This window comes from Catharus ustulatus, chromosome 5 (genome assembly GCF_009819885.2).
Source record: "Catharus ustulatus isolate bCatUst1 chromosome 5, bCatUst1.pri.v2, whole genome shotgun sequence".
NCBI lineage: Eukaryota > Metazoa > Chordata > Aves > Passeriformes > Turdidae > Catharus > Catharus ustulatus.
In genome coordinates, this window is record NC_046225.1 from 46,900,516 (window position 1) to 46,918,957 (window position 18,442).

The 18,442-nt window shown below is 39.3% G+C and overlaps 1 protein-coding gene across 8 annotated transcripts in view; it reads left to right on the top strand.

The window, feature by feature from the left end:
* Positions 1-18,442, top strand: part of DLC1 (DLC1 Rho GTPase activating protein) — a 279,555-nt gene that overhangs the window by 193,174 nt on the left and 67,939 nt on the right. Inside the window, exon 9 of one of the 8 annotated variants that reach the window (XM_033060568.1) lies at positions 872-894. The exons of the other annotated variants lie outside the window; for them this stretch is intronic. Within the exon in view, the coding sequence (XP_032916459.1) occupies positions 872-879 (8 nt within the window). The 3' untranslated portion in view covers positions 880-894. Of the gene's footprint in view, positions 1-871; positions 895-18,442 lie in introns of those variants that run through there. 8 annotated transcript variants of the gene reach the window in all.

An 18,442-nucleotide genomic window follows, 5' to 3' on the forward strand; every position in this document is an offset into this window, starting at 1 on the left:
ATTTTTCTGAATGGCAGAAAGCTTGCATACTGTATAATGTGTTACAAGAAAGAGATGGACCACCAGGGAAATTTATTTTAAATAATGAAGAGTATTTAAAGAAATTATTTAATTAAATATATTAGAAACTATGATTATTTTTTATATTTCAAACACAGTTCCATTAAAATGTTAAGTCTGGTAACATAAAAGAAATAGCAAAAAAAAAACCTCACAGATGACTATAGTACAGTTTCTTAGTGCTAGAAATAGGTGCAGTTACCTTTGCTACAAAAATGGCATCAAATTTAAAATATTACTAAAATCTACTGTTCTGTACATCTATACTTTTTTGTTGTAATTGTTATTTATTTTGCAGCACAGATGTTTAGTTACACATAGGAATATACCAGAACTTCTATTTATATTTTCCTGTATTCTCAAAGCAGATAAGGTTAGATTAGACACCTGAATGTTTTACCATTAATGATTCATAGAAAGCATGAGAAATAATAAAATACTATTCAGAAGTATAAGAGGAATTTATGAAAAACAGGAATAGCTCCACAGGACAAAAATTAATTTATAGTTGTTCTTGAAAAACTGCATTTTATACCCAGCAAGTGTAGGCTTTTTTATCTTCTGTTTCAATTATTTACATGCTTCTAAATAGTCATGAGAGTAGTAGAAACCCCTTCTCCTATACATTTAGCAACATAACTGAAGTCTCCACATGGATTTGTTCCCCGTTTCTTCCTATTTGTGTGAATGTTGGCATATAATGAAATTAAATTTCATTATGTGAAAACAGGCACTTGGTCTTGAAGCAGGAAAGCAAGTAGGGTCATCATCACTCTTATGGGTAATCCCATAAAACTGGATTTGATTTCAGGTTCTTAATTGCCATCAGACATCTGGCCCCTCCTGGAACGTGGCAAAAACATGGTGCTTTTAGAAGAGAGGTGCCCCAGCACAGCTTTTGGAAGAAAGCTAGAACAGAAGATGGATAACTCATTAAAAAAAAAGAGAAAATGGAAATAAAATTCCTGTACTGTACCGAATCTTATCTGTCTGAGACTCGCTCTCCCATTTGCCTAATGCTTTTCAAAAAATTTCTCATGAAACGTCTGCAACCTGCCCAAAAAACTAGTCTCAGAGTAATTTGTGTCATCATCCTGAAAACACTTCTTGTACTTATGACTAACACAAATAAATCAGTATACCAGAACTAATTTATAATGAGAAAAAAAATCACACTTGTCCCCTCCTCTGATGTTTAATTTGTTTACTAGGTGAAATCATGCTACTAAAAAGCTCAATACATTACATAACAGTACTTATTTTATGGGTACAGAATAATTAATACTCAGAACTGGTGAACTGGGATAAGCAGAAATAAACTTTGCCTTTTCATTAGCAAGACACCAATTTCAATAGTATTTTAATTTCCTTCACCATTAAGGGATTATTAATATAATTCACAGCTTAATTGAGGTTGGGAACATCATATGATGATCCAATATGGTGTGTTGAATATTGCAGGGAAGTCCTACTCCAAAATACAGTAAATTCACGAATACAAGCCGCACTGAGTATAAGCCGCATCTCTGGGTGTTAGCAAATATTTCGGTTTTTGTCCATAAATAAGCCGCACCAGAGGATAAGCCGCTCTGTCATTCGCAGCGAGGACCCGCATGCAACAAAGTTACCAAATACTAACAGAACCGCGGCATGGCGGGGGGTTTACTGGCTCAACTAAGGCTGTGCAGGCTCGGCCCGCTAGGGGCTGCTGACGGGGCCAGGTGGCCCAGCCCGGTGCTGACACTCGGGGCTGGCCGCCGCCTCTGGGTTCGCTCGCCCCGGCCCCGCTCACGCCGCGGCGCCGGCCGGGCACGGAGAGCACGCCCCACTCGCGCCGCAGCGCTGGCCGGGCATGGAGCACCCCCTGCTCCCGCCACGGCGGCGGAGGGCGGGGGCAGAGCCCCCCCCCGTCCTCCCCAAGCCGCGGTAATGGCGGCGCAGGGCCCCCGTCGGCTCCCCGAGCCACGGCAATGGCGGTGCGCCTCCCCCCTCGTCCTCCCCGGGCCGCGGCAATGGCGGCGCAGGGCCCCCGTCGGCTCCCCGAGCCGCGGCAATGGTGGCGCACCCCTCCCCCCCTCCTCTCCGAGCCGCGGCAATGGCGGCGCGGGGCCCCCCCGTCTCTCCCCTGGGCTGCAGCAGAGGAGGGAAGAAGAGAGCTCTCCCGCCTCTCTCCCCGTCCCCCGTGCTGCCTGCAGGGAGCCAGGGCAACACAGTAACACTGTAACAATCGCGGAATGCCGGCTTTTACTGGCAGGTGCTTGGCTCGGCGCCCTGGCTGGCACGTCTGGGGTTGTAAATGTCAGAAAATTATTCACATATTAGCCGCCCCCGACTATTAGCCGCACTTCCGGGTTTCCACCAAAATTTTTGTCAAATTTCTGCAGCTTGTATTCGTGAAATTACTGTATTTTTCCTTTTCCCATAGACTCAATGTGAAGCATGCTAAGCACCATACTGTGGCTGAACTGGTTTTCTTGTCAAAGAGAACATTGTTAATTTTAATGGAGTTATAGCGAATACTCAATAGCAAAGTGATAGTAACACTAGAAGTGATCCAAAATACATGAGCAAGTCTTCCTTTTCTCTTGTCCAGAATTAATAAAGTCCCATGTGTAGTTCTGCTGCCATTCCAGTGCTCCACCTATGTATGCAGGAATAACACTTCCAACTCTGAAATGCAATTGTCCAAGAAAAGACAAAGAAGAAAAGTCTGCACATTCAGCAATTTCAACCTTTTAAAGCTATTGTAAGCCCACCCTGTCCAGAAGAGTGTTCCTTGCAAATTCCATGCTGTTCAGCAGGACCTCCTTTCTTAATGCTTTTCCTGCAACATGCATATGTAGTGACATCATCCCATAAAAATTCCCCCGGCTCAGTCTGCTCCCAGTGTAGGTGTGCAGGATATGAGTACAGCCACGGCTCCAGAGAGCTCATCTCACATGAGGGCAGAGGAAATTTTGTAATGCTTATCTATAGCTCTGTCCTTTAGTTACCGTCTGTTACACAAATTAATTCAGAAGCATTTTTGTGTGCATAATGGTAGAAGGATTCCAACTTTATTCTCACTCCCACTTGAGCCCTTTTAACAGTGCTCAATACTCTGCTTCTTTGAGGTCCCTTAAAACTCAACAGATTGATAGAAATACCAGTGAAACTCCATGCAGCTTTGGAAACTATCCTTCTCTGCTCAAGGTGAGGATGAGCAGTGGTAGCAGTGGCTGGAAGTGCAGCTTTTTAGGCAGAGTAACTTCTTTTAAGAAGAGAATAAAACTGCTGAATATTTACAGCCAGTCACAGACATGCTCAGCTGGTAGTGACTATGCCCCAGTCTTACATTATTCTTCCCCCTGTGGGGACAGACAGACTAATGAAATTCTGATCTCTTAGCCTACAAGCAGGCAAGCATGAAGGTGGGTTTTCTGCTTTTTTCCCCAAAAAGTCAGGGTGAGCTGATGGGTTTACTACTGATTTTCTTGTATAAAAATGAATGCATCCACAGTTCACTGGGTATGAGAACTTAAAGATTGGGACAGCCTTGCATAAAGTGGTGTTCAAAATCAAATTTTATAGTCAAAATATAATTCCACTGTATGGCACAAAACAGACTTCCAGGAGAATTAGAGTCAATTTTCTGAGTTGTAATTTTCTATATGTTTGCCAGTTGTACCTTAATTTTAACCCAAAGCACATTTTTAAATATTACTGCAGTGTTAAATAATTTGTAGTTAAGTGGAATGTCACTATCGGTTAAAACAAAACAAAACAACAGAAAACAAAACAAAAAAAAAGAAAGAAAAAAAAGGCAAGAAAAGCAAACTTCTCTGTTGAGACATACCTATTAGGCAGTTTTGTTAATTAAGAGTGAAAAGAGAAACTCAAGAGCAAAATTTAAAATGACATGCACAACACAAGACACAAACAAAATTCATCCAGCATTGACATTCACTGGAAGAAAATGAAAGGAGCTCACTGTTTAACTTATTACTTTCTGTAAAACCTTGTGAAACAGCAATAAAACCAAGAACCTAAATAACCCATCTATTTCAGCAATAGCTAGTAAACTAAACAAACAGCGAAGTGGATGAACCTTATTTTATCTGTCTTTGGCATGACTGTTCACAGTTTCTTAGCAGTTGCTATATTAAAAACACTGCTGAGAGAATGACCTTTGAGGCTCTGCAAGTGTCTTTAAAATTCTGAACTTTAAAATTGGCAGACTGTCTTCAAAAAGTATTTTGTATGCATGTCAGGACTGTCATGAATTTGAGACACTGTGTGTGGTCTTATAGGTCTCATTAAATCCTGTGACTAGGTGAGCTAACTACATGTAATATACTATACTGATAAGTGTAATTAACAGTAGTAAGTCGGACCCCCTTGACTTATGTAAATTAGGTATCATTAGTTTATTCAGCCATCTGTTCTGATTTGAGTAGGCATTTCCCAGTATGTCAGAAATTATATTCGCTTTAGTTTTCTGCAAAAATGATTATGAATTATTCTGACTCATTCTGAAGAATTATTTCTTTCTTCTCCCACCTGAGTTCATTCCTTACAGATAAGCAAAGACCAGCTCATCTAACAGTGCATTACGTCTGTCCTCACCATTCACGCTCTTTAAATATCAAGAAATCATAGCAGCTGTTTACAAAGGTATCGCACTTAAGGCTGTGACGTGAGTGCTTTATAGCTCTGTATTTACAAGATATCAAAGTGGTTTCTTAGAGAGTAGTGCAATTTCCCTTCTGCTCTGGGTGCATAAAATCAGTGAACCCAATAAACTAGAAAAGCCTCATTAATGGAATCAACTGTCCTTTGTAAGTGAGCAGCAGAAGCCAGAAGATCAAAGGTGCCCCACTTCCTTCAGTAGTGCCTGCACATCTGTTTTTGTTAGATCAAATATGTGGTTCAGCTTTCTGGTTGACAACAACAAAGCTTTTTTCCTATTACTGTTTTTCTAATATATGCTGACTTCAGTTTTCAGCCCATCTTTTCCTATAAATACTTAAGTATTTTAACATGAAGTTATGGGTCTGATTGATATAAGCTGTGTCTAAGTTTAGCTACAGTGTTAGAAGAGATGTGATGCCCCTCATCTGGCTCATGTGAATAAAATGATTAGATGGCATTTTGCTGGAGTTAAGTTTTTTTCAAAATAACACCAAATGCTGGTACTTTTTGCATCTATATCCAGCTACAAACAACCCCAGGACTGGAGCTGCTATTCTATCAGTAGGTGTGCTCTTGCTTTTGAAAAAGAGATAGAAATCATATCACCTCTGCATAGTTTAGAAAATCCGAAATAAAATCATCATTTTGTAAGAACATATTTAACTGGGACCAAATTTGAAGAGCTGAATGTTAGTACACAAAAATGTTTCTTTTTTTTTTTTAGTAGGAGAGAACCTCTTTAAATACTGAACACTAAATGTCAAAATATAATGTTTTTAATAGTAAACTCTAAGAAATGCTTTCTTTTCTACTTTTTATCAAATAGAAAAAACTTAACACTATCAAATTAAAACACTGCCTACCCAGCACCATCCTTACTCTCTTTGGTATATTTTTCTACAAAAGATTTTGCAGATTCTTATTGTCTTTTTGAATAGCACCTATATCCCATAAGCACAGACTATCCCCTGGTATTAGACTGGTAACTGGAAAATTTACTAGAAGCTACTTTGTGACCAAATGTCTTAGTACTGAAAATGGTCATGTATACATATATATATATATATGTATATATATATATATATGTGTGGCTAGCAGCCCACTGAAATTGCAAAACACTGATCAGAATGTGATGAACTGTCCTCATAATGAACAGGGGCAAAAAAATGAGGGAAAGCCTAATCCAGTAATGTCCTTCACAAAATTTTCTCTGAGAGGACAGTAATAGGAGTCCTTTAAATTGTTCCCTTTCCTTCCATCTGGCATGCAGAGCTGAGGAAGTTGATCAAAGAAAACAAAAAATGCCACATATTTTTGCATGGTACCACAGACGTGTGATTAAAGGCAGTGCTCAGTGCCTGATGCTGGTGTGACCCAATATCCATTGGAGTGCAGTTGACTCCTTCCTCCTGCTTTAGCAGATAGGTGAAACTGTATTTACAAGATGATAAATACTGCACACCCCAGAGTTAATCCAGTCTCCAGTCCAGGACTTCATGATTAGTGTGATTGCATTACTCAAAAAAAAAAAAAAAAAAAAAAAAAAAAAAAAAAAAAAAAAAAGAACAATTTGAAAAAAAAAACCAGACCTCATCTAAAATATGTCAAGAAACCCTTCTCTCTACTCAGGAAGGAAAACACAATTTTAATTCTAGTGTTTCTATTTGCAACCTAACATATTTCTTCAGCAAAAGGAGACAAGCAGTGACTTTAAATAGGTCTGCTTGTTTCCTCTTGTTCATATCACTCTCCCAAGTGTTCTCCACCCTATCCTTTTTTGAGTGATATCCTTATTCAATCTTATTTATGAAGGTTAGGTTATCCAATGCACTTGTCAACAAGGCAAGTTAACCAGGGTTTTAGACCAAGAGCAAATGTTACATTTCATATGCCCTAAGTACAAACTAGAAATAGCATAAACATTTATAAAAGAGTTCAAGGAAAATGGATTTATGAAGAACGTTTATTTGTTTGCTTATTTAGGTTTCCTTTTTTCACAGATCACTTGGTATTTGTTTAAAACTATACAGTGGTTTAATTCTTACCAACTTTAGATAGCAGAGGAAATATGTTTATATAAAGCTGAATTATCCTTCCCAAAGAAGGAAATTACAGACAAAGATTATCCTAATGAAAAACTGAACTCTTACAAGATTTATTCTTCACACTATGAACCAAGTATGGAAGATAACAAGCATGCAATCCTAAATATTACAAGCAGTCATTCTAACTGCATTTCATTTTGCATGCTTGTCTCTCAGTGAGTCCAGCAGGGTCTGGGCTGTGTGGATCTGTGTATGGAATTTAGAGCAGAATCACAGAAAATGTCGAGTTGAAAGGGACTTCTCAGGATCATTGAGTCAAACTCCTGGCCCTGCACAGGACATCCCAAGAATCACACTGCATGCCTGAAAGTATTGTCCAAAAGCTCCTTGAACTCTGCCAGGCTTGGTGCTATGACCACTTCTCTGGGGAGCCTGTTCTAGTGCCCAACCACCCTCTGGTTGAAGAACCTTTTTCTGATATCTACCCTAAATCTCCCCAAACTCAGTTTCATGCTGTTTCCTCAAGTCTTGTCACTGATCATAAGTGAAGAGATCAGTACCTGCCCCTCCACTTCCCCTCATGAGGAAGTTGCAGACTGCAATGTGCTCTCCTCTCATTCTCCTCCAGGCTGAACAGACTAAGTGCCCTCAGCTGCTCCTCATGCAGCTTCCCCTCAAGGCCCTTCACCATCCTTATGGCCCACCTTTTACACCCTCTGAGAGCTTAATGTCTTTTTTATACTGTGTCACTCAGCACTGGAGGTGAGGCTGCCCCAGCTCAGAGCAGAGCAGGACAATCCCCTCCCTTGCTCAGCTGTGATGCCGTCCCTGATGCCCCCCAGGACAGGATTGGCCCTCCTGACTGCCAGGGCACTGCTGGCTCACGTTCAACTTGCCATTGACCAGGATCCCCAGTTTCCTTTCTGCAGCTCTGCTCTCCAGCATCTCATTCTTCAGTCTATATACACAACCAGGTTTGCCCTGGTTGCAGAATCCAGCACTTGCCTCTGTTAGACTTCATATGTTTGGTGATTGCTTATCTGTCTGGTTTGTCATGATCTCTCTGCAGGGCCTCTGTGCCTTCAAAGGACTAAACAGCTGTTCCAGTTTAGTGTCATCAGCAAAATTACTTAATACTATTATTCCTTCAAGTTTTGTGTCTAAGTAATTTTTGAAGATGTTGAAGAGCCCTGCAGAACCCCGCTAGTGACCAGATGCCAGCCTGATATCACCCCATTTAGTATAACTCTAACCATTTACTATTACTATGACCCTTGAGCCAATTGCTCACCCATCCCATGATGTGTTTATCCAGCCGAGTGCTAGACATTTTGTCCAGAAGGATACTGTGAGAGACACCTTACTGAAGTCCAAAAACGTTACATCTTTCTTTCCTACATCATCTAGATGGATTACCCTGTTGTAGAAGGAAAGTTCAACAAGCAGGTCTTTCATCTCATGAAGCTGTGCTCTCTGTGACCAATGACTGTGTTGTCCTCCAAGTGTTTTTCAATACTTCCCAGAATAATATTTTCCATTACTTTACCAGGCACTGAAGTGACACTGACAAGTCTGTAGTTTTCAGGGTCCTTCTTCATACCCTTCTTGAAAACTGGGATGATGTTTCCAGTCAGCCAGTTTCCAGTCAGCTGGGACCTCTTTGGTCTCCCACCACCACTCAAAAATCATCAAGAGAGGTTCTGTGACAACATTAGTTAGCTCATTGAGGATGCCATAAGACATCATAGATTTCTAGGAATCCAGTTGGAGAAGCAGATCCCACAAAAGTTCGGGTCTGGGATTTGATCATTCTTGCAGCCATGGTCTTCCAGCTCAGGGCACTGAGACTCCCTTGATCCATCATCTGTGTTGAAGACAGAGGCAAAAAATGCATTAAACACCTCTGCCTTTCCTTGTCTCTGTTTTGAGGTGACCGTCCACATCCTCTAACAAACCAATGTTGTTTCTACCTGGCTTTTGCCATTAATATATTTGAAAAAAACTCTTATTATTGTCCCCTACACTTCTTGCTAGCTTCAACTCCAGTTGAGCTTTGGCCACATGAATTTTCTCCCTACAGTGGCAAGTAGCATCTCCTATTCTTCCCATGTCACCTGACCCTGCTTCCAGTGGGTGTACACCTTTCTTTTTCTTATTTCCAAGAGAACATCCCTATTCAGCCAAGCCAACCTTCTGCCTTGTCTGCTTGACTTGAGACATTTGGAAATTGGCTGCTCCTGTTCCTTAAGAGGTGTTTAAAAAGTAAAAAAGACTGAAAGCACAAAGCTTACCCTACAAAAAATTTGAGCATCCCCTACACATATCAAACTGCTCACAGTGTGTTTAATTTGTCAGCAGAATTAGGCCAGAACCTAAAAGTCAGTGAACTGATTATTGATGTGTTGAAAGTGCACATTTAACAATCTGAATTATCCAGTAATGAGCTTTTTTTTTTTCTGCTATATCATGAGTGTTAATTTAAATCCATAAAATTTCTGTAATCTGCTTTTTCATTTCAGAATTGACCATTGTTATTTTTACCTAAGTGATGGTGCTAATGGAGTTAGCCTTATAGCAGACTAACAAATAGTAAGATGTTATTTTCATGCGGCTTTTTACATAATTGTTTTTTATCCAGTTTAGGCTAATCCCCATAACAGATTAGCAATCTGTCCTGGATAGCAATGTAGATAAGAAAGAAAACATTAAGATTTTTGCTGTAGCATTGGGGTATTGCTAGAAAGTAGCTTGCATTCCAGTAGTGGTACTTAGGACACAACTTGACACAATTTCTCTAAGAGAGACACAACTAGAGGGCACAACTTCTCTGAGAAGTGCTCTTTTCTTAGGATCTTAACAGAACAGATTCCCAGTCTTGAGTCTTCTCCAGGAAATATTTTTCCAAAGTAGTCTAGTTCAGGATTTGTTTTGTATCTATCAGTGTGGTTTAGCTGCAACCCATTCTCAGCAAGGGAATCTCCATATGTCATCTTCTACTTCCACAAATGTGCCAGTCTAGATATTGCCTGACAGCACTGATTTTAGATGCTAAAAATTTCCACTCTTTCTGTAATAAAACATTTTATTTTAAACTTTGTTGCATTGAAGGAAGTGGGAATTTTGCCAGGATTTCAATCTATCTGCTTTCTGAGACTACCCAAGAAAATGTGCTACATCACATGACATTCCCAGCACAGCATTGGGTAGGCTGTATCCTGCAGAACGACATCTTTTGTAAACAAGATTTAGAAATCTTGGAGGGAATTTCCTGCTGCTGGTCAGATTGTTTTGAACACCATTGACCTTGCTGCAGATTTCTATTCTAGGAGCAGCTATTCATCTGTGTCCCATCCAATTGCTTTGATGACAGTAACTGCTGGGGAGGTGGATAAGGAAATCTAGAGACACTCGTTCCAGTTGTGAGGCCTGCTGATAACCAGCCCAGACTGTGCTCTGGCTGCTGTATACCAATTTAAACAGTTTGGAAGGAAATAACTTCACTGAGGAAGGAAGCAAGGGAATGCGGAAAGCAAACCAAAAAATATTCCAAGTACAGTGCTAACCTAGACCAAATGCTATCATTTGCCATCATACTACCAACATTCCACATCAAAGCACAGGGGGACCACGCCTCAGACTGCACCAAAAGTATATTTCTAAAATGCACTGGCACTTAAGGCATTCTCAGACACTCTTCAGATTGCCAGCCCTTATTAAGCAGATAAATCCATTTGTTCCTACTTTGCAAAGAATGTTACACTCCTTAACAAAAAAAAAAATTATTTCATATACTTAGAATTGTACTGACTCATTCATGGATTTTTTTCTGAACACAAGGAGGATATCAAGGCACAAAAGCCAAACCACAGTGAGCAAAACTGATTTACTTAGCTTCATATCTTCTAAGTCAATAACTCTTCTAGCTTCTTTATCTCTCCTCTATAAAAAATGTATTTGTGTAAGAATTAAGTTTTCTTAATTTCTGGACAGAATTCTTTTCTTTGGTCTCTTTTGATGGTATGACTTCGCAATCATGAAGTAGTTTTCATGTTTCAAATAATTCAGAGGTCTCGCCAACTGAAACCTCTCCAAAAGCAGTACCTAATCAGGTCATAGAAATTTAAAGTGAAAAAGAGAGAATCCAAAATTGTGTCTTGATCACACTGCATGGAGTATCTACTCAGTAGGGATGGTTTCTCTAGACAATCCCAAGATTCAATAGGAAATCTTTCCATTTTCCATTTTCCATTCCGTAACAAAGAACAGATGTAGTCTGAAAGAGCATGAAATTATTATAAATGTTAAACAATCTCCATAGACTACATAATGAGAATCAAAGATTTAGTAAATATTCAATATCATCATTTTATATTGAAACCATGAAGTGTATTACATAATTTTCAGTACTTTACATTTTTATGGAAAGAATAAAATTATTTCTATATGGTGACTTACTAATAGTTCTAAAAGAGCAGAATGGAGACTCAAGGTATCAGTCTATGTAGGTATCTAGAACTGGAGTTGTGAGTCATATAAACTAAACTTCAATTCAGTATGTTTTGTTCTATTATGCTTAGTGCACTACTGAAAGTAAATGTTTCATTAGTTCTTCAAGTTCCTGATTTCAGCAAAACTGCATAACTTATGTCTTCAAATGGTTGTGTGTTTCAGTGGTTTTAGTGGTAAAAAAGCTGCAATGCCTTCAGAAACCCTCCACCAAGAGTTACGTAATGGCATCCCAGCTTTCATTTCATATCATCAAAGATCTGGCTCAAAGACTCACTGAAATCACTGATCATATTTCCACTGACCACAATTTAAGAGAGTGGCAAAATGATGTTCTAAGTTTGCACATATATGCAACTTTGGCTGAAACAGAACAAAAAGTTCTTACAGAACTATTTATGATCATAATGATGCCCATTTCTGAAATTAGAAGTAAACTATACAAATAAAACAGCTTAGATATAGCCTGAAACTTACAAGGTACAGCATGAAAAATGAAGGTAAAGAGAAATTATATTTGATATTCATCCTGAAATTAAATACAGAAGGATGAGGATAAAACATTACCAATAAGATGAAGAAGAATACTCCTTTATTGAAAAGCAGGTATGCAGAATTTATAATCTGAACTTCTTATTCTTCTCTCACATATAAGAATATTGGAGAAATACAAGAAATACAAACAAGAACATGATTCAGAGCACAGCAAGAGTGATGTAGTGATAAAGGACAGCACAAAAGCAAACAGCCTATTCCATTGTCCTCTTAATACCTCAGCTAAGAGTCAAACATTGAGGCTGTATAATGTTTTCCAGTTGTGATTAGGATAATAAGAACTAAGTTTAAACCCGTATCACAGTTGTCCCAGTTGTTAAACAAACAACAGGCCTGAAGACTTCCTTGTGGATGCAATACAGATTTTCATCTTAGGTCTACAGAATTAACAATTTCTAATGTGACTGAGCTTTCTGTGACCATGGACCACATGTCTCAAGAAGAGTGGTTAACTCCTCTCTAAACGACTTAGTGGAACCTAGGCCTGAGGGCATGATTTTGGGCATGATTTTGGTCTGTATTTTCTAGAAGGTTTAGCTACACAGTCATGTGGGCTCATTTAAAATCCCTGACTAATAACTGGGTGTTGGCTTTCTTTCTCACAGACAACTGCACTGTCCTATGGCAGATATAAGAGATGATTAGTGCATGATTTTTCTGAAATTACTGTTTAGAAAATTTGATTTTCCAGCAATTTAATGCATTTTTCAGAATGGAAGCTTAGCCTGATCTAATCATCCTGGTCATGTGTTTAGCTGTCATTGTATTGGTGTTTGTATCTCAGATTGAGGTTAATTTAATTATTTAATAATAAGTGACAGTACACTCCTTGGATTTAACTGCATGAAGCAGGCCCCCACCACACTCTTGAGCAAATCTAATCCTCCCTGCATCATCATGGCATTTACAAGATTTTTTCTTTTTTCCCCCAAACCCTTATACTAAGAACAAATGGCTTTCTAGACATCTTTTTTTAAGAAGCCTTCTGTATGTCCCCCATGGTAAGGCTACTGAAGGTTTAACCTGTTTTGAAACATCTTCTACTGTTAGAATGCTACACAAGCAGGACAGAAAAAAACCCAAAAGGTGCTCTCTACACTTTCCTCTGTGATGTTTCCACCCCAACATAAAGCTCCCTATTAGGCTTACATAACAATCAACTATCACCTTGCCTTGTTTCTGTGTTTCATCACTCAGTTTCCCTCTGGTCTTGCTGACACTCCTGACACACCTTCCTCGCAGTCACTTGCATGTCAGTCAGCAGCTGCCTTCTCACACATCCCAGCCCCGATGATCTGCTTGTGACACTGGCAGATAGCGCTGTGCATAAAATTCAGCAATACAATCCATCAAAGGCTGATCACACATTGCACTGCTGTAAATGTTAATGCTGTCAGGTGCTGAGCTGGGTTGATTTGTTTTCTTTGGTTTTTTGTTTGCTATCAAGTTAGTTTTTAGCCATGGTAATTCCTGATCCATGTCATTGTTTGGTTTTGTGAACTTTTGTGGTAGAACAAAGGCAAGAATTGGAGTGAACAGATGCGTATGGAAAGCAAAGAAAGGAGGCAACATTTTAAATCTAGTTTTCATTTGTATCAGCTTTAAATTACTTTGAAACTACAACCACCTTTACAGATGTAAAAAAAAATGTCCAGGACACAAGAACCACTGATGAAATGTTACAACAATTGTCAAAAGTGCAAACTAAATAATCCTTCCTGTCCCTGGCCTCACCACTACCTAGAGATCAGTATCAACATTTGCTACTGGGAGCCAGGATCTCTGTATCCCATGCCATCCTCTTCATTCTTCATGTTAGCCATATATATGTGTTACTCAAAACAACCATTGCACAGGATAAAATCTGTGCTACAAGAGGATCCACAGTCACCCTGCCTTGCAGCTACAATATTTAAAGTAGATGTTGGCAGTCCTGTTGCAAATATCTTTGAAATGGTTTTTGTGGTGTAATGCAATGTATGTGACCTGCCATGAGCCCCTGTCATATGAGCCTACAGTTGGGGGTATTTTGTATGACTTCTTTTTATAATATTCTAGATCAAATAAAAACCAAAATAATTCCTTTTCTTTTGAGATTATTTGTAAGTCATTTTTAAGCTACTTTGCCGGGTAAAAAAGGGTAATACAAGCAGATAGAAAATAAATACTCATCATTGCAATTCCCACCCTCAAAAGTCTTTGTTAATCAGTTCTGTGCTACACAAGCATGTTATCCTTTCATTACAGAAAATTTTGCCAAAGTTCCTCCAGTGTGCACCAAAGTACAAGGCTCTTCAATTTTAATAAAGATGCACACAGGAACACACTTGATATGCCAAGACAGGAGGCTTGGAGTATTCGAGACAAGGCAGCAGCACCCACGACAATACTGCAGTTTGTATTGCTGGCAGCACTGGCATACCACTGGCCAGAACTTCAAAAGTGTCCAAAAGACCAAAGAAACTGTTGCAAACAGAGAGCAACTTTAAATGCCGATGGAGTACTTTGAAGTGATTATTAACAATGCATCCCATAGCCCGAGGCGTGCACAAAGTATGTCTGTACACCAGGCTGCTGAATGGAACAGGATTTGTTTATCAGCCCCTCCACTGAGACCACAGAGACTCCCTCTGAAACAATTTATTCTCCCCATCTCCTGCAGCTGAATGTGCTTACAGGCATTTTCTCTGGGACAGATTCAGCTAATAAATGATTGGGTCACTGGAAGTGGTACTAAGTCCTATCTGGACAAAGCTGTAAGCCATATTCCACACAAGAGAAAAAAAAAAAAAGCCCAGGGACAATATTGTGTGCTTGTGTTTGTTTTCGTGTTACCACTTCTGGAAACACTGATTTGAATTTTTGTGGCTAAATGCAATTTCTGTGCAACTGCTGGCTCTCTGGATGTGTTAGGTGGGCACAGAAGTACCAGGAGAAATCATCTGACCCGTCACAAAGGGAGTAGCAAGGGACTTCCACACATTACTGTTAAGACTGGTGCAAACTGTTTTCCTTCTGCAGGCTTCTGTTTTTCTGCTAAACTTTGGCTATTTCACTGCTGTCATGCAAGCTCAAATTGTGCCTCCATCATTTGTCTGTATGGGCTGTCTGTCTTTTCCTGGGACCTGGACAAAGGGCTTTCTGGGCATGAATGGCTGCTTTGTTTCTCTGCTCTGAAGAGATCTTAGGCAAATGTAGTCAAACTCCAAGTTTGGTAGGGAAAAAGAAAATCTGGCCAGGTTTGTAGCCTTCAAAACCCTGGTTGAATACTTTGAAGTTAGGATAGAAATTTTCCTCATGTCTTCTGTTCTCTGTGAAGAAATTCCTTCATAGCCACTCTTCACTGCATGGCTAAGAAGTAATAGTCAGGCATGAAATAAGAAAATTGCTATAAAGAGGATGACTCAAAGTGAATATATCCTTTAAAGCTCAGTGAAGCAAATAATGAAACTAAGAAACAGGATTTATTGCAGAAGCCGAAGTATAAAAGACCCATTAATGACAATCTCTGGTTTTGTTTGCCTGTCAAATATGTCGTCATAACCCTGTTGCCCTATGGATAGCTACTGTATCAAGATATTTATGGCTAAAAGATACAACCAAGCCACAGAGCTGCATTGCATATTTCAGGAAAAGGAGAATTGGTTGAATTTAGCTTGCAAGGTCCCTTTATTCTTAAAGACTCTTAGCTGTCTAAAAACATAACCAAGTTTTTTTATTAGAAAACTAACTTCAGTTTTTGCCCATTTATTTCAACGTATTTTCAAGAGAAGTCAATAATGAATGTTTAAGCTCATTTTTCTTTTCCTTTAATAGGAGAAGTATAATTAAACAGATATCCTGTTTTAATAAGTGCTGCTACACTGAGGTCTGAGCACCTGAAAAGATTAGCTAAAATAAAATGTCAGTGTTTGGTTTTGTTCACTGGTTACTAGCTAACATCCAGGAGTATAAATTGATTTCAGATGAGAATGTCAGCTGCATGCTCTGGCTAGAAATGAAGCTCTGACTCAGAGGGATAGAAAAGATACCACAGTCCAAATTTCTCAACTTAATTTCTTCCAAGTAGGGGAATGACACCAAAGGGGAATTCATCCTGTATCCATTGAATATTTTGTTTTATCCACAAATAACTGCTAACTCTTTCTAAGTAGTGGCACAGGCCATTGAGAAGCCTTTCTCCCCACACCACTCTTCTCATGCCTTGCCTAAAAATCATCCCACACCATGTTTTTCAGAGCTTCCCACAATCTTGCAGACCAATATGGTTTTTAACCATCAAAGCAAAGCAGCGGGAGGATGGATTTTGAATAAAACAAAATAACAATTTGGGGAGAAATGCTTGGTTTATGCTAGAACAGAAAGACTTACTTCCCTTTGAGTCAGAATATGGTTTGTTTCTACCATAGACCTTTCTAACAATGCTTGTAAAAGTTTCATATGAGGCACTAATCACAAGAACGAAATAGAAAAGAAGGCAGTGGTGACATTAATCCCAAGTGCTTTTAATCAGCAGCCCAGCAGTTATGGTATTTATCTAAGATAGTTAGGACACAGGTATGGCTTCTTGCACTGCACTGTGTGGTTATAGCAGCTCAGGACAGCACAGCTCACACCTCTGCACCACTTCCCAACAAGGACAGCACAGATGGGTGCCAAGCTTTCAGAGGCAGCAAGCTCCTTGGTCTTTTTGTGCAACTCTCATCCTCACATGAGCTATGCAGTTCCCACTGGGAAAATTCAAGCTTTCCCAGTGGGAAAACCCAAGCTTGCTGGTGTGGTCTGAAGCTGTGGGTCCCAGTCCCAACAGGTGACAGAGAGAGTGTGAGCAAACTGCCACAGTCAGTTTTAGTGCAGAGGGGTGGAGGTGAGCACTGCTGGGCTGAGCTCCTACTATGCACCTCTGTAAAAAATTCATCAAATATCTCTCCTGTTATGTGGCGGATTGAAACACAGCTAGATGTTCTCTTTCTTAAATCAGTAACATCCAAGGGCCTAGGACTTGTGACTTGGGTTCACAGGGAATCTTCAGCAACTGCAGACATTGTATTTAATTGGCTGTTTGGGATTATGTGTAAGGAGCATGTGCTTCCTCTGGCCTCCAATGCCCAGAACAGTGCGCTGTAGTATGGATGTAATACCTGGCATGATAATAATAATACCATTCACTATCCAATAAAATTCCACATGGGACTTACTTGACTTTCCTATTTTATGTTGAGGCTGACAGTTTTTCCTTTGAAAATGGGTATCAGGCAAGTGGCAAGTAACAAACTCTAGGTTCAATTTGCAGCTTGAAAACAGGCAAATGTAATATCTAGCTCTGAACTAAACTTTATCATCTACTCGCTCTTTTCAAAATCTGTTTAATGAAAGTCTCATCCCAAATTTATCTCCCAACAAAGCCCCTGTTCCTTTGCGTAGCATACTTTTATTCATGGCTTAAGTGTGGCTCTAATTCTGCTAAATTATTAACCACCACAGGATTTAACCATATGAACATAAGTGTGTGGATCCCTTCAAAGGATTTCCAAATTGTCTTCATCCTCTGGACAAACCCTCAAGGGCCAAGTCACCAGAAGATGTTTTTGTCTTTCCTTCCCCACCCTCTGCCTTTTTTTTCCAGTTCTAAGCAACCATAAAATATGTGCTACACACTTCTGTGATGCAGGGAGAATAATAAGCTGCCCTGGGCCAAGTCACGTACAGAAGCAATAGAAGAGTATTTTAACTAAGCAGGAAGCTATTTATCTCCAAATTACTTATGTTTAAATGCACTTTTAAAAATCTTCTTCTTTTCACCAAATCAAAACAAACCTCCAAACACAGATGTTCGCTAAGTATCCAAACATGAATAAAATATTCAGAGAAATTTGTGGGAAAGAACTCAGAATCTAAATCCAAAAGTCCTTACACAGATTTTATTCAGTCAGAACTTGCTCTTAATTAATTGAGGCTAAGCAATGAGTAAAGCTTTCGGAATTTAACCATCTCCTTACATAATTGCATTTTTTTAAATTAGCCTTTTTAATCTGATACTTTCATACAGCACTGCACCAGCAAACTCACAAACTATAAACTGTCTCCTAAAAGCCATGAAATTGAAGCCAAGAGCTTTTGACTAGCTTGAAATTTGCTGCTGCAAGGGATAAATGTGCCAGATCCTAGTATGTGGGTCATTTGTTTTGCCAGACCATTCAGTGTATGAACAGATTTGTATTTCTTATCCTGAAGAGGGCAGAAAATAAGTATTTTCACCATTTTTCAACTTACTGTGTTTTACAAGTAAATATGTGGTAATCAAAAACTGGAATATGGAATTAATTATATTTAGATCATAACAGTCAATTTTGTCTTTCTTAATATCTGTGCTGTCATTTCCCATCCTAACACTTCAGTATGCACATTGCAACATCTACCTACTGCTAGAAAGACACTAACTGGCTGAAGAGTATGGATCAGGAGATTAAATTACTGCTAAAGCACAACAAAACAGGGTAAAAGACTATTTGGAGGACATTTTGAACAAACTTGTACAGCCACTGCCTCTGCTTTTCCTCTCCTGTCAGCAAATGCAGAAATTCAAACACCACAGCTTTCAATAA